At 32.1% G+C, this 26,120-nt stretch overlaps 2 protein-coding genes across 2 annotated transcripts; both read left to right on the top strand.

The window, feature by feature from the left end:
• Window positions 1-27: 27 nt before the first annotated feature.
• Window positions 28-834, top strand: LOC115884582. Its single transcript, XM_030903205.1, has one exon. The coding sequence runs from the start codon at window positions 28-30 to the stop codon at window positions 832-834; it is 807 nt and encodes a 268-aa protein (XP_030759065.1).
• Window positions 835-1,409: 575 nt separating this feature from the next.
• On the top strand, window positions 1,410-2,246 carry LOC115884581. Its single transcript, XM_030903204.1, has one exon. The coding sequence runs from the start codon at window positions 1,410-1,412 to the stop codon at window positions 2,244-2,246; it is 837 nt and encodes a 278-aa protein (XP_030759064.1).
• Window positions 2,247-26,120: the final 23,874 nt, after the last annotated feature.

The raw sequence follows: 26,120 nt of genomic DNA, 5'->3' as shown, positions 1-26,120 counted from the left end.
AGTTTGCAACACGAACTTGTTGATCTTATGCGTACTGGGGGGTTCGAATTGAGAAAATGGGCAAGTAATCAACCTGATTTGTTAAGCCATATTCCTCCTTCTGATGTACAAATGTCTTGTAGCTTTGACAAAGAAGAACCGTCGTTCATTAAAGTTTTAGGTCTAAAATGGTGTCCAAAATCTGACGAGTTTACCTATTCTTTTAATCCAGTTGATCGCCAATGTACTAAACGGAATATACTTTCCGAAATTAGTAGAATATATGACCCTATTGGTTTTATTTCCCCAGTTATTCTATTAGCAAAATGTCTTCTACAAAAACTCTGGGAATCTAATATATCTTGGGATGAAACTCCTTCTACAGATATATTGCAGGTCTGGAATAGGTATAAATCCGAACTATCCCAACTAGCTGGAATTAGAATACCTCGACGTGTAATTTCTGATAATATTTCTTGTATGGAACTGCACGGTTTCTGTGATGCTTCCCAAACTGGTTACGCAGCCGTCATATATTTTCGGACTATCAATGATAGTGGTCAAGTCAGTACCTTTTTGGTCACTGCTAAGTGTAAAGTGGCTTCATTAAAAATTGTTTCATTGCCTCGTCTAGAGCTCTGTGCAGCTGTTTTATTGGCGGATTTGCTTACTTTTGTTACTACTACTTACGCAGATTATCTCTGTTTTAATTCCATATATGCATGGTCTGATTCGACGGTCGTTTTAGCCTGGTTAGCTGCCAGTCCTCATAAATGGAAAACTTTTGTAGCTAACAGAGTAGTCATATCCAAGGCAAAGTTTTCTTCGATTTCACAAGTTTTCTTCGATACGTAAAATGCAAAGAGTTTTAGCCTATGTTTTAAGATTTTTCCTTAAATCTAAAGATTCACTGCAAAGTAAAACCTCTTTTATTTCATCTTCTGAAATGCATAAATCATTGATTTATACTATTCGACATGTTCAACGAAAGACCTTTTCAGACATTATAGATAAAAATTCTATCAAATGCTTTACTGCCTAAACCTTTTCGGAAACTTGCGCCTTTCTTGGACTCGTAAGGTCTTGTCAGGGTGGGTGGCAGACTTAATAATAGCAACTTCACGTACGATGTAAAACACCCTATATTATTGCCTAAATCACACCGACTTACTGATTTGATTATTGAGTGGATTCATCAAGCAAACCTTCACCCAGTTTTAAAGATATTGCACTGTTTAATCCTTCAACAATTTTGGATACTATCTCCACGAAGTTCTATTTACAAATGTTTAAATCGATGTATTGGTTGCTTTCGCTGTAAACCTAAATCATACAATCCTTATATGGCTGATTTGCCATCGTTACGTATTTCACAATTGAAGGCTTTTTCGTCCATTTGTATTGATTTTGCAGGTCCCTTTTCTCTAACAATGCATCGATACAGAAAAGCCAAGATCTATAAGGGATATGTTTGTGTTTTTGTATGCTCAGCTACCAAAGCAATACATCTTGAAGCTACTTCAGACCTTACTTCTGAGGCTTTTTTGGCCGCTTTTAAGCGTTTTGTTTCGCGTCGTGGCAGATGTTCTTTTATTTCTAGTGATCAAGGTACTAATTTCAAAGGTGCCAGCAACCAAATGCTTCAATTCGCCCAGGTTGCGGCTCAAGTTTTATCCATTACTTGGAAATTTAATCCACCCGGCAGTCCTCACTTTAATGGCCTGGCCGAAGCCGGTGTAAAATCTATGAAATCTCATTTATATCGAACAATCGGCTCTCAGATTTTGACATATGAAGAATTCTCCACTATTCTAACCCAAATTGAAGCAGTGCTGAATTCTCGGCCATTATCGGTTATAAGTGCCGATCCCAATGATTTACAACCATTAACTCCCGGTCACTTTCTGACCTTAGAACCTTTAACAATTGGTTTTCCAGAATCTGATCTGACCTCTATCCCTCTTAATAGATTGTCAAGATGGCAACTAATTCAACGTATGCATACTGATTTTTGGAAACGTTGGTCTCAGGAGTATGTACATTTAATGCAAGAACGGCATAAATGGACCGAACCTACTCCTGAAATAAAATTGAATTCATTAGTTCTGATCAAACATGAAACAAAATCTCCGTTATCTTGGAAATTGGGTAGAGTCATAAAGCTTCATCCCGGAAAAGACAATATTGTTCGTGTAGTTACACTTAAAACTGCACATGGGATATTACAAAGACCAGTTGTCAAAATTTGCCCTTTACCTGGCAACTAATAAGGTAAAATAATTCTTTATACATTTTTTTATTCTTAACTTTGCATTATTTTTTTTTCTTTATCTTATTTTTAAAAACATATGTTTTGGTGGGTGGAATGTTGGGCCCTCTGAAGCTGTCTGAGACGACCATTAAAGGTAGGAGCAGGTTTCTCATTTCTCTGTGCGGTTTCTCCCAGCTATTAACGTAATTTACATTGATAAAATAAGACCAGTCAAACTAAAATTTAAAATTAATACAGTCCACAACTGCATTTCTGCACAGTATTTTTTATTGAAAATGTCATAAGTTGACATATGCTATGTCAGTCTATTCAGAATATCATTTTCTATCAAATTAAGTAAAAAAATACGATAATAAGGGTGTCATTATTTAAAAATTGTAGTCATTTCCGGTGAAACAGGCAGTGACCGAAAATAATTGAATGCGTCAATCAATCCTAATTTGTGTCATTTACTAACATACCAAATCTCGTTTTTTTATCTGAAAAAATAGAAAGTTATAGGGGTGAGCCACTTTTGAGACGCACCCGGTATAGCTAAATATAGACAAAAGTCGTAAGATCAAATCAGCTACGAATCCAGCAAAATCAAATATTAACTAAAAAAATATTAACTAACTATAAATTAACAAAACCTTAGTAGATAACTATTATGCAGTATTTACAAATTATTTAATAAAGGTTTTATTTGTTTCTTCTTTGTTTTCTTCTTTTTTGTTTCTGTTTAATTTCTAATATGCAGGGTGAATCTTAGATAATGCAAATATTTTAGGGGTAATAGACTAGTATTTTATATTTCGTAAACTATAAGACATAGGTATACGATAGTATAATAGAAAAATTATGAGATATGAAAATAGTTTCCAAAAATGTAATAATATAAAACGTGTTCCCCCCACTTAAAATGACAAAGAAGCTACTAGTTTTCAATGGATGCGGCAACACTGTCTCGATGAAAATAATTTAGATTGATAGAACAGGTGCCTTAAAAATCCAAATTTAAAAAAAAATCTTATAACCGGTTCTCCAGAAACGTGTAACATACCGTCGCCATGATCCAACCTGAATAATATAATACATTAAAAATAGAGCAGTATAAGTAGTAGATGGAGATGAAGATGGAGAGATGTTTTTTTTTCTTCTTACTTAAGGTAAAACAGAAAAAGAAATGATATTTCTTATGTAGAGATTTACCAACCTCAAAAATATTAACACCTATATTACAGTTGGAAGTTGGAACCTTTGGTGTTACAACAGCAAAATAAAACCACTAAATTACCACAACACACGTTTTCAGAAGCAAATGATTATTATGATTAATAATCATTTAAGACTATCCACCTATGTAAGACTTATCCTGTATATTTTCCTTTCTACAAAATAAAAATGAAATATGAATAATTAATTATAGAATGAACGAAATGCTGAAACTCTTAATTTTAAATAAAGGTAAACCAATTAATGATTTTTTAATAAGATTACGATTAATTTTACAAAATAAAATGCAACGTCAAGTATCGAATTAAAAATTGCAAGGTCGCTAGAACAAAGATCAAAAAAACCTTCCTAAACTACTAAAATAGTCGTAATTCTCCCGAGAAATCCCGTCATAATTATTGTCAATTGAAAAGTATCGTCAAAAATTCTATATCATTTAGGTTCATTATTTTCGCTTTTTTCGAGACAAGACGAGTTGGGAACAACAAACAATAAAACCAATTAAAATGTCCTTTTAAAACATAGACTTCCTGCGAAAATCCCATTACCGCCAGACGACAATGAACTGGCTTTTTCCCGCTGCTACCTGAAATAATCCTATATTCATCATATACCGGGTGGTGCATCTTCGTTGGAGAGATAGAAAATGCTATGCAAATATGGGACTGTGTAATTATTGTCTCCCCTATTGGTTTTACAGCTAAGTCATAATAGTTATTTTTGTATCTAGTGTGCGAAGTGCTACTTTGGTGATCGACACTTGAATTGTTTAACGAGGCGTAGCCGAGTTGAAAAAATAGCCGAGATCACCAAAGTAGTTCGCGCACGAGTTGCAAACAACATTTTTTCTACAAACATTAAAATAGGTATATCCCTAAGAATTACTATTATTGTATTATTGCTTCGAAAAAAAAGCGTGAGCTTGGAATGTAGGTATGTTTTTTTTTATTACTGAACATCGTCATCGATTTCCTTTTAGGTCGTTTTAATATTTGGTATTTCTGGTGCTTGCCGCCGCCGCCGTGAGGAACTTACTAAAATGACGGTCGATAACATAAAAGATAAAGATTCAATTTTTTTGATTGTTAAAGTACCCGATACAAAAACAAACATAGACCGAGTCTTTACAGTGTCAAATTTGAATTATATTGAGATTTACCGAAAATACGCAGCTCTTCTTCAAGAAATGCTACCAATCGTTTGAAAGTTATTGAAGGTTAAGTTTCAACTTCAAATCGTATATGATAACTTCCACAATTATTTTTTTTGTCACCAAAAAATAGCTCAAAAACATAAATATGATATTTTAAATAATCTATACTAATAGCCTTGTCTAATATATAAAATCCTTAAGTGACTGACATACTGATTAATCACGATCCTGCTCAAACCACTCAACGTAAGAAGCTCAATTTCGGCATACAGGTTGATTCTAGGATGTAGAGGTTCGATAAGAAGGGATTTTTCGAAATTCCAGTTCCAAGAGGGTGAAACCACCCCTCAAATATTACAATATTTTTTATTTAAAAAACGGTCAAGTTTCCGAAAAAAACGCTTAAACACCTATATTTTATTTTGTTTTTTTACATATTTTAAGATTTTTTAAAAATGTATACAAGGTGTTTCGAAAAAGCTGGTCATTGATTAATCACGATCCTGCTTAAAGCGCTTGACGTAAAAAGGTGATTTTTGGAAAACGGATTGACTTTAGGGTATAGAGGTTAGATAAGAAGGGATTTTTCGAAACTCGAATTCTAAGGGGGTGAAACCACCCCTCAAATATTAGAATATTTTCTATTTAAAAACCGGTGAGTTTTTCGGAAAAACTCTTAAACACGTATATTTTATTTTGTTGTTTTACATATTTTAAGATTTTTTAAAAATTTATACAGGGTGTGTCATAAAATATGACCATTGAGTAATCACGATTCTGCTTAAACTGATTGACGTTTAAAGCTGATTTTTGGCAAACGGATTGACTGTGGGGTGTAGAGGTTCGATAAGGAAGGGTTTCTCGAATCTCAAATTCCAAGAGGGTGAAAACGCCCCTCAAATATTACAATATTTGTTATTTAAAAAACGGTAAGTCTTTCGGGAAAACGCTTGGACACGCATAATTTATTTTGTTTTTTTACATAATATTATGAAATTTTTTAAAAAATCATACAGGGTGTTCCGAAAAGTTGGGTAATTGATTAACCACGATTCTGCTTAAACTGCTTGACGTAAAAGCTTATTTTTGGCAAACAGATTTTTCGAAAGTCAAATTCCAACAAGATGAAACTACCCCTCAAATATTACCAAGTTATAGTATAATAATATCGCTATATTGTTTTTTCTCATGCTGACATAAATGTGAGAAAATTTTATCCAGTTTGTTTGTTAATGGAAAATCTTGCTTTGCTTTATCATCACCATTAAAAATGATTAATTCGATGCGAACGAAGTCGCGGGTACACGCTAGTTAATAATAAAATATAAAAAAAAATATGAAATAAATTATAAGAAATCGTGGACGTTCTCATATACGATTTGAAGTTGAACTCTAGCCCCAATAACTTTCAAACGTGTCGATTAAATGAAAATTTATATCAGACCTTTTTTGAAGACAGACGTTCAGTTTCCTACAAGAATATGTATTGATTATTACTAAACGTTGATTTGTTAAGGTTAGAACGCAATAGAATTCCATAAACAAAAAAAATTGTTTCCTGTGTTATTTAAATGGAAAATAGAAAATCACGATGAGACACCTCTTAATATTAATATTAAGAGCTCAAACTCAGAGCTCAAACTGTACCAGATTTTTTTCATCATCCTAACGATTTTTTATGAACAGTTTTTATATTTTTTTCAAAGCAAATGTTAAAATTTTATATTATATCAATAAAAATCTTAAATGCCTTATATCTATCCAAATCAAAAATATAGTCTGTCCAACGAGAAGATCCTTGACAGTGATAGATGTGTCTGTCATTTAAATTTCAAAATAGTTTATTTTATTTTACAAAGATATAAGTTGGTACAACTGGAACGCATCGCATAGCAGAAAATTAATATATTTAAAATTTGACTGACAAGTGATTACTTCAAAATATTGTGAAAAAAACTGTATAAAACTGAAAAAATGTAATCGAGTTATTTTATTTAATAAAAAAAACGGTATGTGTATGTTAATAAAAAAAGGTACCTATGTAATACAAAACAAACAAGACACCACATACCAAAAAAATATAAAAAAGAACTATTTCTTACTTTCAAGCTTTATGAAACTTCCCGCATTTATGATTATATTTATCAATATAACTTATGTACAAATACATATTTTTAATATTCCACAGTAATAAATAAAACAACATAAATAAAACATACGATTTCATTAATAATTACATTACCAAATTTTATACCTTAAAGGTTGATTAATTAACTTTAATCTTAATTTTTTTTTAAACCAGTACCTTTTGACATTAGTTCTCTGCAGTCAATCCATTATTTACCTATCATGTGATATCGATATTTTACAGCTACTCCAGTTTTTAGTATGTGTTTAGTATGGTCCTCCTACCATATTCGAGATGCACTTATCTACGACGAGATGGTATACGAACTTTATTGATGGTAACTTCATTGGGGTGTATAAGACTTTCTGCCTGGGCAGCGAGTATTAACCATAAACTGTGCTCTGGGTCTACAGTTAATTTTCACTCGATTTTTCCTCCACTTGACTTCAAAAGACACAAAACACACGTAATAACACGAATCAAAATGCATCATCTGGTTAAAACAACAAGAGTTGACGGAGAGCATGACGGATTTATATTTAAACCCATCCATAGTTAACTTAAAAATTATTAGATACTTTTTTTAGTAAAATAAATATATTGGTATGGGACGTCATCTGCTTTTCTTCTGTCATCGTCTGTCGAAATCTTACCTGAGAAAAATAACAGAGTATAGTAGATAAAATAGCACTTTAACTGCAAGGGTAGATTAAATGATACTTTAACAGCGAGGATGGGTTAAAAACTTTATTTCTTCTCGCACGTTTTTACTTGCTTCCATTTTTGAAAATTTTTGTATTCCTTTTCATAAGTTATTCGGGATTTAAATGGAAGTAGTTTCGATATGGCGTTTGTCGCCTCAGACTGAATATCTGTTGGTAATTTACTTATTTCGTTTTGAGCCATTTCTGGCTCCAATTCAATCAACAATCGATACGAAAGAGAATTAAAAAATATTGACTCAAAACTGACTGCTTTATTTATTTGTCAAATTACATAGAAACCAAGGCTATATAATTTTTTCTACTCGTAATAAATTCCCTGAAATAATAATTTCTGGATATTTTTTAAAACGTAACTCGCTATGAAAAAAAATATTGTTTTATAAACGACGATAAAATTGTATTATCGTCTCCCGAAATTAAGTGAATTAATCTTTTCGGTCGACGATAAAATACCATTTTATCGTCTTGTATAAAAAATAACTATCAATTAAAATTGAACAGCTGGCAATGCAAAACCAGACAAATGCCAACTTACCATAAGTTGTCAACCTATGATTCTGTCAATATCAAATAGAATTTCCCAAACATCATATCTCGGTTTGATTTTGATTGCTCTACATCCATTTTTTAGCCGTTGATGAATGATGGTGGTCAAGCGTTTGTTTTTTCCTTATTCGATCAAGTTTTAAATTACATAAATGCATTTCGGACACATTACGCAAAGTTACTATGTATGACCTGGAAGTGTAAACAGTAATTAAATTTTTCTTACAGTGCAGTACCTATATTATTTAAAAATAATGTATTTCTCTTCTTGGCCTACGATAATATCGTTTATACTGTACGTACACCGTACAAACAAAAACAAATTATTTCTTGTATGACATAAGTAGTATTCCATCATATCGCCGATAATTCGACTTACTAAAATGGAATTGCGTATCTAAAAAGGTGTGTTTAGTGGCAAATTACAGAAAGCCGAAAAAGAATCGGTCCGTGCAAGGTCTCCGTCTCATGACATCCAGCTTGAAATAAACGCAAAAAGCGTCCGAGAAGATGATTACGTTTTTTGTGGAAGAATCGACGGGCAGCAGAAACAACGTGGGTGTTTATAAATTAAGATTAAATCTTTTTTGGTGTGCTTCCGTTGAATTTAAATATGATTTGGAGCATAGAGGTCTAGAATAATAGAGTGAAAATGAGGCATGTCGCTTAAATTGTAGAAACGTGCCTATTTTAGAGTTATTTCTAGTTTCATTTAGATATTGGCTCAATAGCCAAAATATAGTGATGGCACGTTAGACGTTCATGGTGATAGAATTTTTTTGAAAATTTGGATTTTTACTTAAAGGCGCCTGCTCCATCTTTCTAAAATATTTTCAGCATTACAGTGTTGCAGCATCATTCGAAAAGTGGTAGCATCTTTCTTATTTTAAACAGAACACCCAGTATATTATTACATGTTTGGAATCTACTTTCATATCTCATAATGTTTCTATTATATTAACTTATACTATATACTATACATATATATACTATATCTAATAGTTTTTTAGATAAAAAATAAAACATCTGTCAAATTGACAAAAACATGATCGTGAATAAGCATTGGTAAAATCAGGAATTAAATATTTAAGATGAAATTTGGGTTATAAGTTAACGAAAGTCGATATATTCGATCTGTTTAGATAAACCGATTGGCTATTACACAGAGACAGCAAAAAATTATTTACGTATTTCCGTTTGTTATAAAATTACTCAAATCTTTGTTATTTTAAATTCAGCCATAAGAATATTATTCAAAAAATCAAAAGACTAATATATTTGCTTTTCAACGATATATCATGTTCCTATACTTAAACCTTCCCCTTTTTTAAGTAGATCTATTTAAAAATTAGTAATTCGATTATGATTTGGTTGAGTTCGAGGTTGAGTTTTATTTCAAGAATTTCGTTACCATGACAATTTTAGAAATTTAGCATCTAAACTCTAATTTAATACCGTATGATCGAAAAAAAAACGGCGTCCAGTTGGCTGGGAAATGAACATCGATGACATTTCTCATATAAATTTACATATAAAATGACAGCGATCTTCATTCCATAGCCAACGCTGACGCCGTTTTTTCTCGATCATACGGTACTTATAAAGTTTGAATATTTGGGACATTAAGATACATTAATATACCAGGTGTTTCATTTAAAATGACAAAGAAGATTAATTTTCTACCACTATTCAAATGATGTGGCAACATTGTAACGCTGAAAATATTTTAGACAAACGGAGCAAGTGCTTTTATGCAAAAATCCCAATTTTCAAAAAAATCCTATCACCGGTTCTCCATGAACATCTAACGTGCCATGAATAACCCTGTATACACTAAATAGACGTGATGAGATTTATTAGGCATCTCTTAACCGGCCAGAACAAGACACGAAAAACATTAGACTATCAAAACTATTTTTCAAAAAGCTCCTTGATTAAAAATTAGTATTTTTAACACAGCCATGGCACTCCAGATTAACATTTAAAATACGATTTGTTTTTAAGCGAAAATATCAAAAGTTGACCTATGTTATGTCATTCTATTCAGAGTATCATTTTCTATCGAATAACGTAGAAATATATCCAGGGTGCCATTAAAAAAACAAAAGTTGTAATAATTTCCGGTGAAACAGGAAAGGCTTCATTCAGAACCTCTCAATTAGTGGTTTCAATTAGCGTAGAAGTTTGTTCCTTTAATTTCAATGTAAGCATTCAAAACGTCAAAATTAGTGGTAGTTTTTTTCAATTAGTAGAAAAAGTTCACAAACTTTAGACTTTTCCACTCATTATACTTCAAAATTTGCGAGGAATCTCATTTTGTTCTTTGATTATCATCCGTCAAGAGAAATTGCAGTTAAACATCAAAAGTTGATGTTTTATAAGCTAAATATTAGGCTCTCTCTATGGATACAATTGAATCGTTTACTATTTAAAGGGCATGTGTCCACATTTTTTAATTTTTCATCATAAACATAAAACCTTCTAACTTTTATTTTTTAATTTTTATTTTAAAATTGTAAAACAACCGCCTTCTAGACATTTTTTTTAAACAACTGTACAGGGTGGGTCAAATTCGACGCTTTTAAATGGAAACACCCTTTTCTATAGGAGATAGACAAAAACTAATATCGGTGTCTGGAGCTCAATTCTTGTCAAAAACATGATGGTGAAAACCGCATATCGATATCTGTTACCGTTTCGGAGTTACGGGGTGTTTTTCAAAAATATGCATTTTTAACAAATCACTGTAACTTTTTTGCTATGGAAAATTTTGTATTTTTATGAAAACATTTCCAAAGCACCTTTTTACGTAGAATTTAATGGTTTAAGTATAATTTTTTTTAAAATTAATAATTTAAGAATTATCAACAGAAAATTTGATTTTTTATATGGGACACCCTGTATATTTTTAATTTATTGAAAAGAATTTAAAATTACCTTTTTAAAAATATAACACACTTGATATTTTGCTCGATTCCTCTTCGAGATATAGAGTATATAAAAATTCGCCCCCTATAAATAAGTAGGCTTTGAACGGCACCGGCTCTAATGCAAAAAAATCTAGCTGTGAGCATTAATTAAAATGAAAATAATATTTGCTATGAGAGATGCAGAATTTTATAACAATTTAAAGTATATTTAACCAACATCAACACATTTAAACTATATCTAATAACAATAAAAATAAATAGCAAACCAAGACATGAGATTTTGCTACATACAGATGTTCGACATATCGACCTTCTTCTGTAATGGACAGAGGGGCAGTTTTTGAACATTTCACGCGGAATTCATCTCAGTGGGGGTGAAAGATACCTTCTCATAACTGCTAAGTATTTCTAATTCTTGTCTAGATTATACGGAAAAATAAGGAACCTTTATTCTTTCGCAAAATATATCCATAGGATTAGATTCATGGGCACAAAGTCAGACGGCCTCGACGGCCAACGGCTGGGATCTTGGTTAGCTATCCAATTATTCTTGAAATTGGCTGCAAAAATTTGCTGATAACTTCAGCGTTCAGATGCGGTGCGTCGTCTTGCTGAAAAATATGTTTTCGAGTTCCATTAAAAAAAAAGGGCATATTATCATCAATAAGGGGTCCAAAGCCTACTACTTAAAAAGTGGCGAACTTTTAAAAATTCTGTATTTCGAAGGGGATTATAACAAAATATCAAGTATGCTATATTTTTGGAAAGGTAATTTTAAATTCTTTTCAGTTAATTAAAAATATAGAGGGTGTCCCAGATAAAAAATCAATTTTTCTGTTGATAACTCTTGAATTATTAATTTAAAAAAAATTGTACTTAAACCATTAAATTCTACGTAAAAGGTGCTTTGGAAATGTTTCCATAGAAATACACAATTTTCCATAGCAAAAAAGTTACAGCGATTTGTTAAAAATGCACATTTTTGAATAACACCCCGTAACTCCGAAACGGTAACAGATATTGATGTGGGGTTTTCACCATCATGTTTTTGATGAAAATTGAGCTCCAGACACCGATATTAGTTTTCGTCTATCTCCTATAGAAAAGGGTGTTTCCATTTAAAAGCGTCGAATTTGACCCACCCTGTACAAGTTTTTCGGCCTTTTTGAAGCAAATCATGTAATGGACTTTTAATAACAAACGTAAAAGCACTAAATATAAAATATGTGTTTCAAGCAAAAAAAATGTAATTCAAGCATTCTTTTTATTAAAACATGCATTTTTTGCAAGGGGAACAAACTAAAACAACCAAAAATAAATTCACAGAAAAAATCGTATTAAAACTAAATAGGCTACCAAAAATAAATTCACAGAAAATTATCAAATAAGGCTGCGAAAAACCCTTAGAAAACGATACGTTAGTTTTCACTATCCGAGTCAGGAAACCTTGTTGTAGTCGGCCGGGAGATAATAGTATCGCAGAAATTCTTATGTCCCTCTGGAATATAATGAAGTCTTTTCTAACATCATTAATTTTTTTTCGCTGATGGGATTCAATTTAAAAAATGCCTTCTTCACAGGAAGATCTATAGGACGTATATTAGAGTGAGTAAGGATAAACGTGTTTCTTATTAGACCTTTAATGGTGTTTGAATCTATGAGAACTCCATCGGACATCTCAAGATAGTAATATTCAGTGATTTTGAACCAAGTACGTTTTTCTTTTGGCTGAAGTTCCGCTGGTTATGCAAATTTTTTGAAATACTGAGGCTACCACTTATTAAAATCAAGAATAATATCATTACTATCCAGGAAAGTGGGGCCGCGTAGAACGCATAAAGAAAGTAATAAAACGATAGTAAAAAATCTCTTTACTATCTTTCTCTATTCAATTCAATTTTTTTATCACTTTCGAGACACACCCGTTGTAGACCAAAAATTTTGCAGAAACCTAAATTCTAGTATATTTTGATATATTATGTACCATCCAAAAGTAGTATTATACAAATGTCTACGGTCGGGTACATTTATAGGATTATGTTAATTAGATTTTTTAGAGATGGGGATAATAAAACAAAAAAAAACAGTTAAACTTAACCTTTTCACCTTGAAGTTTTTTAGTAGTCTATTATAGTTTATAATTTTAAAATAGTAATAAAAAATAGATACCTATGTATGTTATTTCCTTAAAAAATTATAATCTCTAGACTACTAAGAATTTATGGGAAAAAAATTATTAAGATTCAGGGTTCTTGCAGCATTTTCATTAATACTTTTCTTAGGATTTTATACAAGGTGTCCTAGAAATAAGTGCAAGTATTTTAAATAGTAGTATAGTTCAACCCCAGAAACACGCCTATGAGTTTTTTTTCGCGAAAAAAAAATTTGAACATTCGAAATTTTTGAAAAATTTTTTAGAATTTCTTGATAATATGGCACCATAGGTAGTAGATTAAATTTACAAGAAAGAAAATCCAGAAAAGATCTAGTGGTTCTCAAAATTTTAGCAAAAAATATTTTCTTTTTGAAATTTTCAGTTTCTTATTTGAAAAACGATAAAGAGAAAATATGTTTTTTTTCTCGAGATCTGCCACCCCTTATAATACTTGCTTATTTCCAGGACACCTTGTTTAAATAGAAATTTAAAAATTTCAAGTCCGAATAATTCAAGATGTTGGCACCCTTTTAAAATATTTTCCACGTTCTGTTACTTCCGGTTTAACGGGAAGTGACTGATAGTTAATTAGTTTTTAGCTAATTTTAAATAGAACACCATGTATATATTTTGATTTTTGAATTTCATATGAAAATTTAAACACACATTTTGCATATTATGTCAGATATATAAATTGAGCCATATTTGAAGTAATTTTATGTCAAAAATGATATTTGCAGTACAAAGGCGAAAGATAATTAAATATTTATCAGCATATACCGGGGGCGTCTCAAAGTGGCTCTCTCCCTATAACTTTTTTTATTTTTTCAGATAAAAAACGAGACTTGGTATATTAGTATACAACATAAATTAGGACTGCTTGACATGTTCAATTCTTTCCGGTCACTTCCTGCTTCACCAGAAATGTTTATTTCTAATTTGTTTTTAATTTCTGGAACATCAAAATTAAAATAACCCATTTTTGATAAAAGATCAAATTCATATTTTTTTAACTGTAAAAGTAACTCCCACTTGTTAATATTCACATATCTTCTCTGTGTGGTTAATTTGATTACAGGTTGTCCGATAAAACAGATTCGAAAACTCATTAATTATTTACCATTACATAATAACATCGAAAAACCATTTTACTTAAAATATACACGAAGGTTTAATTTTAATTACTTTATTCAAGGAAGCGCTAATCAAGTTTGATACCGCTTGACGAGTAGACAATGGTACTTCTTAAGTCGCACCTACAATTTTTTATCTGGTGGACATAGTTCACTAGCTTAAGATTTCGTAGGATTTGATGACAAAAAAACAGTATGATGTTATAACATTTTCCTATGGTAAAACCAGCGTAGTACCTGTTACGAATTCTGATATACTACAGTAGAGGTCAGAAGTCGCACGACGTTTCCTGGCTATGATATTTTATATTTAATATTGTGTATGGGATACTTGAATTTAAACCACTGAATACCTTAGTTAGAATCAATTTATCTTACATGAAAACTAAGCGCTTGCACGCCTTAGGAGCGTTCAACTCAGTAATCATCAACTTGAAGTTGATCAAAGAATGCCTAGGGAAGCTGAACAAATAAGACAGAGAAAATAAAGTCCTCCTACTCTAGGTGCCAGCCCACCAAGTGATAGAAGGTAATGAAAAAGCAAACGATCTAGCTAGAAAAGAATCGACTTCCACTAACTGGACCAGAACCGTGCTGCTTCCCAAGAGAAAACAAACTTAAAGCGGACCTCAAGAACCTGGAAGACTCTATCCGTAACCGCGAATGGGAATCCTTCAACGGTCTGAGACGCCCGAGGACTTATGGCAGAGAAAAATGAAAGGTTTTCCTTGATTTAAGCCAGAACAATCTTCGAATAATTGTCACAGAGTCTTTAACACGGGGTTTTTAATAGACTAAGAGCTGGCTACATAAAAAAAACCTTATCGTCGTTACATGGCTAATTTTTCTTGTGAAGTATCCTTTTGTGTAGCCATTATGAAATAGTCATGGCTGCCAGCGCGATCCCGTGGGTGAAATTTTGGCACTAAAAATATTATAAGGTACACGAGTTATAATTGCGAAAATAGCTTTTATTTACTTTTATTAAGAAACGTGGAAAATTTTTGGCAGACATTTTTCTCGTCGCTAATATAAATACCGGCAGACAACGCGAAAGAGGGATGAAATTTTGAAAAAAAAATATGGCATACTTGCATGCCGATTGGCGGAATAGCATATTTATTTATTTTAAAAGCCGTATGCAAAAGGGCTGACAAAAAGATCGTGGCTAAATGAGCAGCGGGCAGTTATCAGGAGGCGATATTACTCTAGCGCTTTCAGAGAATGCTCGCCGCCTCATCCATTTAAGTATAGACAACGGTATAAATAAATCATATTATACGATTTTATTATAAATATATTTTTTATTATTTCAATAACAGATATCATACATTTACTATTCTGTCTCACGTCTCACTATTTATTTTTATTTGAACTCATGATACTGCAGACACTCGCTCTCGCTAACGAGTCTTCCTCTGAGTCGATATCTGCACCATAATTTTTTTTGTAGATTTATACATGTATTATGTTTCAACTGATAACGCGGCGAGCGTTTCCTGAAAACGATTATACAGGGTGAGTATTAAATAAGTGGAAATACTTTTAGGGGTGATATACTTCGACCCCAGGAACAGGTCTATGATTTTTTTTCGCAAAAAAAGATATTGAAAATCGTGCATTTTTTAAAATTTTTCTATATATTTTAGAGAACTTTTTAGAACTGCCTGTTCCCGCAAATTTACCCACGTTATAATTTCTTAATCTACCATGCTACCATGGCTTACGACTTACGGTTTTACTCTATGGTTACGACACTAAAAGAATGGATGCAAATACAAAAAAAACGGTAAACAGAAAATATGCTTCTTTTATCGAGATTTACTAGCACTGAAAATATTTGCACTTACTCAAGACTCACCCTGTAGAGTAATATCGTGCTTTTGATAGCTGCCTACCGCTGATTGAGCCACGATTTTTTTATCTGGCCTTTTGCATACAGCTTTTTAAATAAATAAATATGACATTCCACCAATCGGCAAGCATATGTATGCCATCATTTTTTTTTCAAAATTTCATCCCTCTTTTGCGTTGTCTGCCGGCATTTGAGCGACGAGAAAAATGTCTGTCAACAATTTTCCACGTTTCTTAATAATAAATAAAAGCTATGTTCGCAATTATAACTTGTGTACCTTATAGTGATGGGAATACCGGTTCCACATGAGTCGCATACAGTAACGACCGTTCCAGAAAAACACCGCGACAAAATACCGCTATTTTGTAATCGAGGTTCCGACTTCCACAGTGTCGCAGTCCTCGCTGCAGTATTTCTGGCATTAGTTATGTACTCCCAACCAGTATTGTCAGGTTCTTACAATTGTACCAGCTGTTACAACCATTCCTGCCATGAACTTAGATAATGAACTTAATAGAACGCCTATGGAGAGCGGTGTTTACTTTATAGAAAATGGCCATATATTTTTTAAAATTTTCGATGCTGAGAAATACAAAAATAAAATAAGTTAGTTAAACTATAATTAGTTGCTTGCGAAATTGATTACCTGTCGCTATAATGCTTTTGTTCATTATATTGCGGGAAGTAGCATTATATTTAAATTTTTAAAGATCAAGGAATGACGTATTGTCTTTAACGGCTCATATTTATGTGTATTGCAACATAATATATTTAATGTTAAAATCAAGAACAAAGTCCAAACCACTGTCAAAAAAATTCTTTATTGGTGACCGGTTTCGGCAATTCCAGCCATCATTAGACCTTAAAAATAGATATAAACAACGAAAAGATGCAGCTTAATGATAACGTAGCTTTTAAATTTCTTACTTTGTTAAACCATTTTACAGGGTGTTTCAAACTTTGGCCTAAATAAAATTTTGTTTCTTCTCGAATAATAGACAGATGACGACTCATTTTTAATTTAAATGGGAACTAAAAAGTCATAAAATTTAGCTACGCATTGCTTAAAAATCACTAGAACAAAATATAGGCCCACTAGGACAACATATATTGAACATTAAAATAAATAAATATTATTTAAAATTCCAAGAGCATTCTGTTTTTATAATTTATTAAAATGTATTACCAGCAAAAAGTAATAATTTATCCAAATATTTAGAATTTGCCTTTTTCTTAAATAAAACTGTTAAAATATATTGTAAATCACTAACACGTGTATTATTTAAATTAATTATATTAGAGCGTTGACAAGAAATTCTCACTTAATTTATGTCTACCATTTTTTGTGTATATACTTAGTTATGTCACTCACTGGTTCTTAGAAGATCAAAATTCTAAACAGCACCGAACTAATTACTAGTAATTAGCGATAGAATCATCACTTAGTATTTGGCTAATTGTTTGATCAATATTTACATGTTTAGCGTTATTATAGTTTAAAATGAACGAGTGTTACAGGTAATCAACGTTAATATTTAAAATAAATATTATGGAAAAGAACTAGTGTGTTGCCTAGCGCATTCGGCAGAAAGTTAAAGTAATAATATCATAAGAGTCTTTCGGAACAAATGCAAAAAAAACTTTAAGAAATTATTTCTTGGTACAAATAAATGAGAGTTTGTTATATAAACTTTGGATGAAAAGTTACGGAGATATGGTGGTACAAAAATGACGGAAAAATAAAGTTTACATCATTTTTTTTATCATAAAACCAAACCAAAAACAAAAATCAGTCAATGTCAGAACCCAGAACGGCATTTTATAGAAAAATAAATCTAGTGGGCCCCTGTCACAGGCAGCTGTCATGTATATAAGGTGAAAAATATATTGTACATTACACTTTTAATTTTCTAAACGCGAATAATACTAGGACGGTTCAAAAATAATAAAATTTGTAAAACCGCAAATTATTAATTCTCATCTCATAACTAAAAGTATTTTAAATAGTATGTTCACAAACTTCAGTTAGTCTGTGATGGTATCTGCTTTAAAAATAGTCAAATATAAAACACTCTATGCATATTTCTAGGTAAATAAAAAATATATATTAAGGCGCGTACACACCGAACGCAAAAAATGCTTAGAAAAATTTAATTAATGTAATTAAATACTCACAGACGTTTGCGCGGTGTTACCTACCAGTTAGTAATGTTGATTTTCGTTACTTTTGATTACTCGTAGCTAATCGTTACTCGACTACTAAATATAATCGTTTCAAATATTCGTTACTTTGATTACTATAGGATTATTTAGTACTGATTTTTGGTACTGCTGTCAATTTTGTCAACCGCTGTCAACCTTTGTGTTTAATTTCACCTGCTTAAGGGTTATATTCTCAAAAATAGATTTTTATTACTCAGTTTTTTCATTTAATGGGCTTGTAAATGTTAAATGGGCGTGTTAATGGTTATGTGTAAATTTAATACTTCTAGAACCGTTACAATTTTTTGTACCTAGAAATATTCAAAAATTATAATAAATATATATATTGCTTGTACAAAATTTCACCTCTAATTTCACCCTCTTAGGGGATGAATTTCAAAAAAATTTTCCGAGTATTTTTTTACTTTCATCACTTAAGTGCACAATATTCTGTGCAAATTTTTATACTCCTAAACCCATAGCACACTTCGTCCCAGGGACATACATTTTATGTCCATTTCACGTCGGTACGTCCTGGGCACAAATTACCTATAACAGATGCGAAAGAACACCGAATTACGCGTTCAGGTTTTTGTGACCTTCAGAGTTCATAGACAATCCGCATCAATGTATAGTTTGGGTTATTATTTGTTTGGGTGAAAATAATCTGCACCAATATGTTATCGAGGCATACAAAAAGGTCCACAGACTTCGAGACATACGAAAAATTCAAGTCCATTTAGCGTGTGTCGCAATTTTCACACCTTAAAAAATTAGTTTTTTATAGCTATAGCAACTGCAGCGACTATGAAAAAAGCTGTGTGATTTTTATAGAAAATAAGGGCACCTGTAATTCATTTGAGAATGTTATAAATCGCTAAAAGAGGTTTCAAATCTCTTGGATTTCTATTAATATTAAATAAATTTTATTAAAAATTGAACTAAAATTGTTAGTATCATTAAAAACAATTCAAATTCAAAAATTGTATCAGTCAAATTCCCTCACTTAAGGTGAATATTAAAGTAAATATAAATTCAGCTCATTCTAAGCTCTACTTATCTTTAAGAAAAATTTAAATCATTGTTGCAATTGGGCCTTAATGCCATTTCGAATGAACAATAGTATTAATAATGTACATTATAATAATAATAAATTTTATATCATAGTGTGTATTAAAACTACTAAAACACTTTTAAATTGGTATTATATTAACAACTTTTGTTTTTTAATCCAAAAAAAAGTTACCAATTTTCTCAATCAAAATATTTGTGGTCCTGAAAAGGACCTTCGTTTTCCCATGTTCGTCAAGGTAGGTAATGGGTAAACGGTAAAAAAACAGGATAATGAAATTTAAAAAATTACAAAAATTGTTCAAAAGTGCCTCCCTCTTGCATTAAACAATAACCCAAACGATCATAAAATCCCCTCCTCACATTGGATAACATATCAGGGGTGACAGTGTCAAAGGCATTAAATATTTTCTGCCTTAACTGCTCCAAGTTTTGAATTTCTTCATGGCCGTAAATTTTAGATTTTATGTACCCCCATAAAAAGAAATCATTCACCGAGAAGTCAGATGAAATTAAACGTCAGTCTAAACAAAACTGTCATTTTTGAAAATTTTTCAAAATTTGGACACACGCTAAATGGACTTGATTTTCCTATGTCTCGAAGTCTGTGGACTTTTCTGTATAATCTCACAGTAATTTAATAGATTACTCGTCATATTATATCAGCTCGTAGGAGATTAGGAAAAAAAGATATTTATAGTATACAAAATTACTTTATTTAACAAAATTTAATTAAAGACGTGACAAAATAGTTACATTTCTATTGGTTCTATCGGACTTTTTTCGACTATATAAATCTTTATTTTTTGTAAACTTTAATGCATAAAATATTTTCAATCTAATAAATAATTTAATGATGTAAATAAGAGGAAATTTCTCACATGGGTGGTCAAATTCTATAGTTTTCATTATATCCCCCTTATCTCACATCCTTAAAAGGCGAATTTCTAAAAATCGCCCCTTAGTGCTCAATTACGTCACCTAAGGAACTTCTACGCAATATTTCATTTCATACTTCTAAAACCGATTTTAACAAATTTTTGAGACGACTTTCACCCCTTATTTCACCCTCTTAGGGGGTGAATTTCCAAAAAATCGCTTCTAAGTACGCACTTTCGCCATTTAAGGAACCTCTATACAACATATCATACCACTAGGACTAATTTTTAAAAAAAAAACATATACAAAATTTCACCACCAGTTTCACACCCATAGAAGATAAATTTCCAAAAATCGCTTCTGTTCAGTTAGACCTCTTTGCAAAATTTCTAGCTAGGAGAAATTTTAATTTTTCTGTATACAGCATTCAAATCCGAAATTCATCCCCTAAGAGGATATATTTTCAAAAAAGTCGCTTCTAAGTGCTTAGGGAACTAAGGAACTTCTGTACAAAATTTCAAATTCCTAGGACTAACTTTAAAGAAAATTATTCAAAATTTCACTCCCATTTTCATACGTTCAGAAGATGAATTTCCGAAAATAGCTTCTAACTGTTCAATTACGCCACATAAGGGACCTCTAGCAAAATTTTATACTGCACAGACTTTATATAGGACAGACTTTATTTATTTTTATTTGTATACAACATCCACCCCTCATTTCATCCCCTTACATGGCTAAAATTTCCAAAAACCGCCCCTTGGTGCTTTATTACGTCACCCCAAAAGCCTCCGTGCAAAATTTCAATAGATTTTAACTAATTTTTATGTCCATCTTTTATTTCACCGCCTTTTCATCCCTTCGCCACCTTTTATGTTTTTATAGAATCTTGTTATTTATTTTCGACAAAAAAATGCAATGACGGTATTTTTTCCCCAGTACCCTTCACTGCTTCACTTGTAAAAATATAACCCTACTTTTCTAACATCGAAAAACAAGTTAAGTGGAATTCTTCAATATTTAATACATCTCACATTCTTTATTGTACTTAAACTATTATTAGATACATTTTTTTAATAATTTATTACGGATTATAACACGAATTGATTTCTTTATTCATTGTCAAATTTTATAATAAAAATATTAATGGCTTATATCCTAATAACTTACATAGGCTATTTATATCGAGATAATGCCTGGAAGCCTACTCAAATAATTAAATAATCTAACAGATTTACCGATCGTCGCCATTAATATTTTTAAATCGATTAGAATAAGCTGTATAAATTTCCATAAAACTTTGTTTTATGATGGCGTCTGTTTTTTGTAGACTTAATAAATCGTAAATCACTGACGCTTATTGACTTTTCTGCGACACTACTTTTAGCAATATTGATTTTTTTATTATAGTCTGTGTTTAGTAATTTTATAAAGGGTACTAAAACATTTTATATATGTAGGTACCCTTGCTTATTGTTTGCTATTTTGAAACAAAATTTTTAAAATAATAAGGTATGCATTTGCTAAATGTACCTAAAAACTAGAGGTATTTATTTATTTTCTTAGATTACTTTATTTTACTTTTTCGTTTCAGGAATAAATTTCTCGGCACAGTAAGGAGTCATAATCTAAAGCTAATGGGATGCGTAGACGAATCCATGTGCAGATTATGTCTGTCTGAAGAAAAAAAACGACAGAACAGATTTTATGTCGGTGCGACAGCCTGGGAAATGTTCTGTTCTCTGTAATGGCAATGATATCCCATTGACAGGAGACAGGATCACATTGAGAGTTTGGTCTCCAAGTTGCTAGATTTTGTGAAAATGATAGTGCCGAAGAATGTAACGTAACGATCAGAAGAGGACCACAATACATCTGAAAAGTGGATCTGGAAACCTCAAAAAATATAATCTAAACTAATCCCAGCCCAGTAATGAGCCACGTCCATTGCTCCGGTTTGTTTAGCCATAGGTGGTTAAGGGAGAACGCTGTAGGACAGTTTGGACTCATTAGGAGGTATTCCATGGGTTGCACCGCACCATAGTCAAATTTGTCATCATTTTGTTTAGATAGATCCCTTTCATTAAATTAGTTTTTACTGGTGCAATCTTAATTTGAAAGCGGTTAAGTATTCTCCATATTCTAAAGTTACTTGAATAGCCATTGCGCGGCTCTTCCGACAGAAGGCAGTTGGCAAGTGTTGCATCTAATGCAGACTGTGGATGATACACTAAAGATCATAGCCAGATGGATGCGTGAGCACAGACTCGAAATAGCTGTGGAAAAAACAGAGGCGATTTTACTGAGCCGCAAGAGAAAAGTTGACCATATAAGGTTTAAATTTAATAGATAAATAAAGATATAATAATAAATCCAGTAAAGCAAGTCAACTATCTTGGATTCCACATAGACCGTACACTAACGATGGGCCTGCACATCAAGGAGGTGTGTCTGAAATCACAACGAACTGCTAAAGCGTTGTCCGCAATACTGCCAAACGTTCGGGGCCCAACACCAGCAAAGAGAAGAGTGTTAGCAAATGCGTGCCAGAATATTATTATGTATGGAGCACCTGTGTGGAACGAAGCAACCAATATGCACATAAATAAAAAAAGACTTGAAGGTGCACAGAGAGTCATGGCTTTGAGGGTCTGCTCGGCGTATCGGACAACTTCAACTGAGGCAGCCTTGGTGATATCGGGTCTGGTGCCCTTGCATCTTCTCTCAAGAGAAAGAGAACGACTCTTTCTCAAGGGTGAAGTACAAACCAGGGCAAGCAGAGAGATGGAGAGAAAGCACAGTGCAGCAGTGGCAGGCAGAATGGGAAGTATCACAAAAAGGAATGATGAACATATAAGCTCATCCCAAATATAAATATGTGGATTAAAAGAAAGCATGGAGAGGTAAACTTCTATCTTACTCAAATATTGAGTGGCCATGGAAATTTTGGGAGTTACCTGTGTAAAATTGGAAAGAGGGAAGTCGCAGAATGCCGATACTGTGCTGAACCCAATGATACTCCAGAATACACAATGTTTGCTTGTCCAAGATGGGAACAGGAAAGATGTGAGGCACGCATGACGATTGGTGGCAACATCTCCGCAGATACCTTCTTAAAATCGGTAACAGAAAAAAGAGAAAACTTTGAAGCCATCTCAAAACTGGCCCAAAATATACTAGAGGCAAAATACAGCGAAGAGCAGGGGTAATGACAAAAAAGGAACAGTCCGGTCGACTTGAGGAGATGCGTCCAGCGGGTCCAGGTAGACGTGGCAGGAGCGAGGGGGTGACGTTTAGTGGGTAGTGTCCTCCAGGCAGCTTAAGGAGAGATTGAGTCCCACACTCCGTACGTAAAGGTATTTTACACCTCCAAAAAAAAAAAAAGGGTTTCATCAAACGGATCTTGTAGAAACCTAACAGACCAAATCCGCAGGCCAAATCCACACGCCGAATCTTTTGGTGTACGGGGGGCTATATGTTCAATAGATTACTGACAAACTTACATTTATGAATTCTCTCCTTGGCTTTTTGACTAGAACATAACTATTAAATACAGAACTAAACATTTTACAAATATACACATTATTTACTACAAATCGAGGAACACTGTAATGTCAGAACAATATTTAAAGCTTACAGTACCTTAAGATTTGTCAGCAGAGATAAAACTAAAAAGTTTTTATTAGACGACGAATGTATACAGGGTGGTCCAAACTGCATTCCGGAAACTTCGGCAGCATATTCTGCAGATAAAAATAAGTAAAAAAGTACACATAAAATGCTTAGTTTCGGAGATACAGGGTGTAGAAGTTTCATTTTTACTTTGATTGTTTCCAAATAATTTCTGAAGTAAGGTCAATATTTCATTGAAAATTGGTGTATGGGAGTTTTTTGGCATGAGAAATTTGATTTTGATGTCTATATGACTCCTATTTGTAGGATGCGCCACCTACATGTCTTTTAACTGTTTTGAGTAATAACTTTTTCGTAATAATTTTTTTATTTCCGAGACTTTTTACGTAAAAAACGTCTCTTGGTAAAAATTGCTACGAGCAACCGTTCTCAAGATATTTAGAATGGAAATAGTCAATACATGTCATTATTGAGAAAAAAAAATAAACACGATATTTGACTGAAATAATATATTTGGGAAATTATTATTTTTTAAATGAATCAAAAATAATTTTTTTGCGAAACAGTGATGATAAAACTGTTTAAATAAACGGTTTCTGTTGAACTTTTGGCAAAAAAACATTTCAAATTTATGATATCAGTCAGTTTTAACTGTAGTCAATATAATATGTTGACTATATATTGTCAATAAATGACTATAGTCAATATCATAACATGTTTAATAATATATGTCAATGAAGATAGGTATTGATAATTTCGATTCCAAATATCTCGAGAACCATTACTCGTAGCAATTTTTACCAAGAGACCTTTTTTACGTAAAAAAAACATCGTAAATGTATATTTCTTAATAAATAGTTTTATACAGGTACGGACGAAAAGTTTTTACTCTTCAAAACAGTCTAAACACATGTAAGTGGCCCCCCTTACAAATAGGAGTCATATTGACATCAAAATCAAATTTCTCATGTCAAAAAACTCCCAGGCGCCAATTTTTATCCAGGTATTGACGTTACTTCAGAAATTATTTATAAAAAATCGAAATAAAAATTTAACTTCTGATTATCTCCATTATCTCCGAAACTAAGTATTTTAGGACATGCATTTATAACAAACTTTTTTTACTTATTTTTATCTGCGCTATATATTTCCGGAATACAATTCGGACCACCCTGTAAGTCAGGTAAAATGTAAGTGTGAAAAATCTTACATAGAGAAAACAAAAAGAAAAAGACTATTAAAAATCACATTTAAAAAGAAATATACCTACAAAGATACCTACATGATAGCAAGCCATATTTAGTCAACATTTCGTGGTCAGAAGTCAGAGGCTAAAGTGGTCTACGGAGAGTCATTTTGGAAGAAATGAAAATTTAAGGAAGCTTTTAATTATTTAAAGATTGGCAATATTTTCGAGTACAAATCATGTGTAAATTATATAGCCTAGGATATTTAGTTTTAATATCTTCTTAATAAGAGATCGACATAAAGAATTATATTTCAAAATAAATATTGTTACAATCTATATAGTATACTTCTTATTAACATCATAATTATTGTCATCTACATGTACTAACCAACCAAATTAATGCAAGATAGAAGTGTGAAACGCCCAAATACACAGAATAATGCTTATTAAATCACCTAATAATACCTTAATAAACACCATTACACTCAACAAAATTAAGATTTAAATTGTCCACGCCTGAATGCTGTCACCGTACCATAAAATAGCATGAGCAGTTGTTTATATTTAGATGCTTATTAGAGTCAATAGGCAGTGTGTTGGGACGAACCGTTTACGATGTAAAATATTCAAAAATTATCCACCTACGGACCTGTATAATGGATCTTGTTGACATTTCATTTGAATAAATCGCATTCGAGATAGTTGCGCTTTGTTGTTAATCTAATTCAATGTTTGAAATGAACAAAAGTTGCTTTTATGTCTAGATTTTTAACATACATTTTTCATTATTACTATAATATTAAAAAAAAAATGTTTCTCAAAACATAAAGTTGGACAAAAGCTGCATTGATTTTTAATAAGGCGCACAGTGGGCAAAAATCCAGAAGTATGTTGCAAAAATTCTTTTTTGTACGATTTTATTCAAATTTGGTAAAAACATTCTATGCCAGTAGCCCGTGAACCCAGTTGGTTTTGGCTGACTTGAGAGTGGTTGGGGGTGGCGGGGGGGGATTCATAAAATGGGAAAAATCATCTTTCGATTAATACAACTACCA

The sequence above is a fragment of the Sitophilus oryzae genome, unplaced genomic scaffold (assembly GCF_002938485.1).
Source record: "Sitophilus oryzae breed Bouriz unplaced genomic scaffold, Soryzae_2.0 scaffold_302_pilon_pilon, whole genome shotgun sequence".
Taxonomy (NCBI): domain Eukaryota; kingdom Metazoa; phylum Arthropoda; class Insecta; order Coleoptera; family Curculionidae; genus Sitophilus; species Sitophilus oryzae.
The sequence above is the reverse complement of the archived record's forward strand: the minus strand, read 5'-3'. Positions and strand labels throughout refer to the sequence as shown.

What these genes read in the sequence shown, in the direction of transcription:
- LOC115884582 (XM_030903205.1), top strand. Translation starts at nt 28, where the DNA reads ATGCGTACTGGGGGGTTCGAATTGAGAAAATGGGCAAGTAATCAACCT.
- LOC115884581 (XM_030903204.1), top strand. Translation starts at nt 1,410, where the DNA reads ATGCATCGATACAGAAAAGCCAAGATCTATAAGGGATATGTTTGTGTT.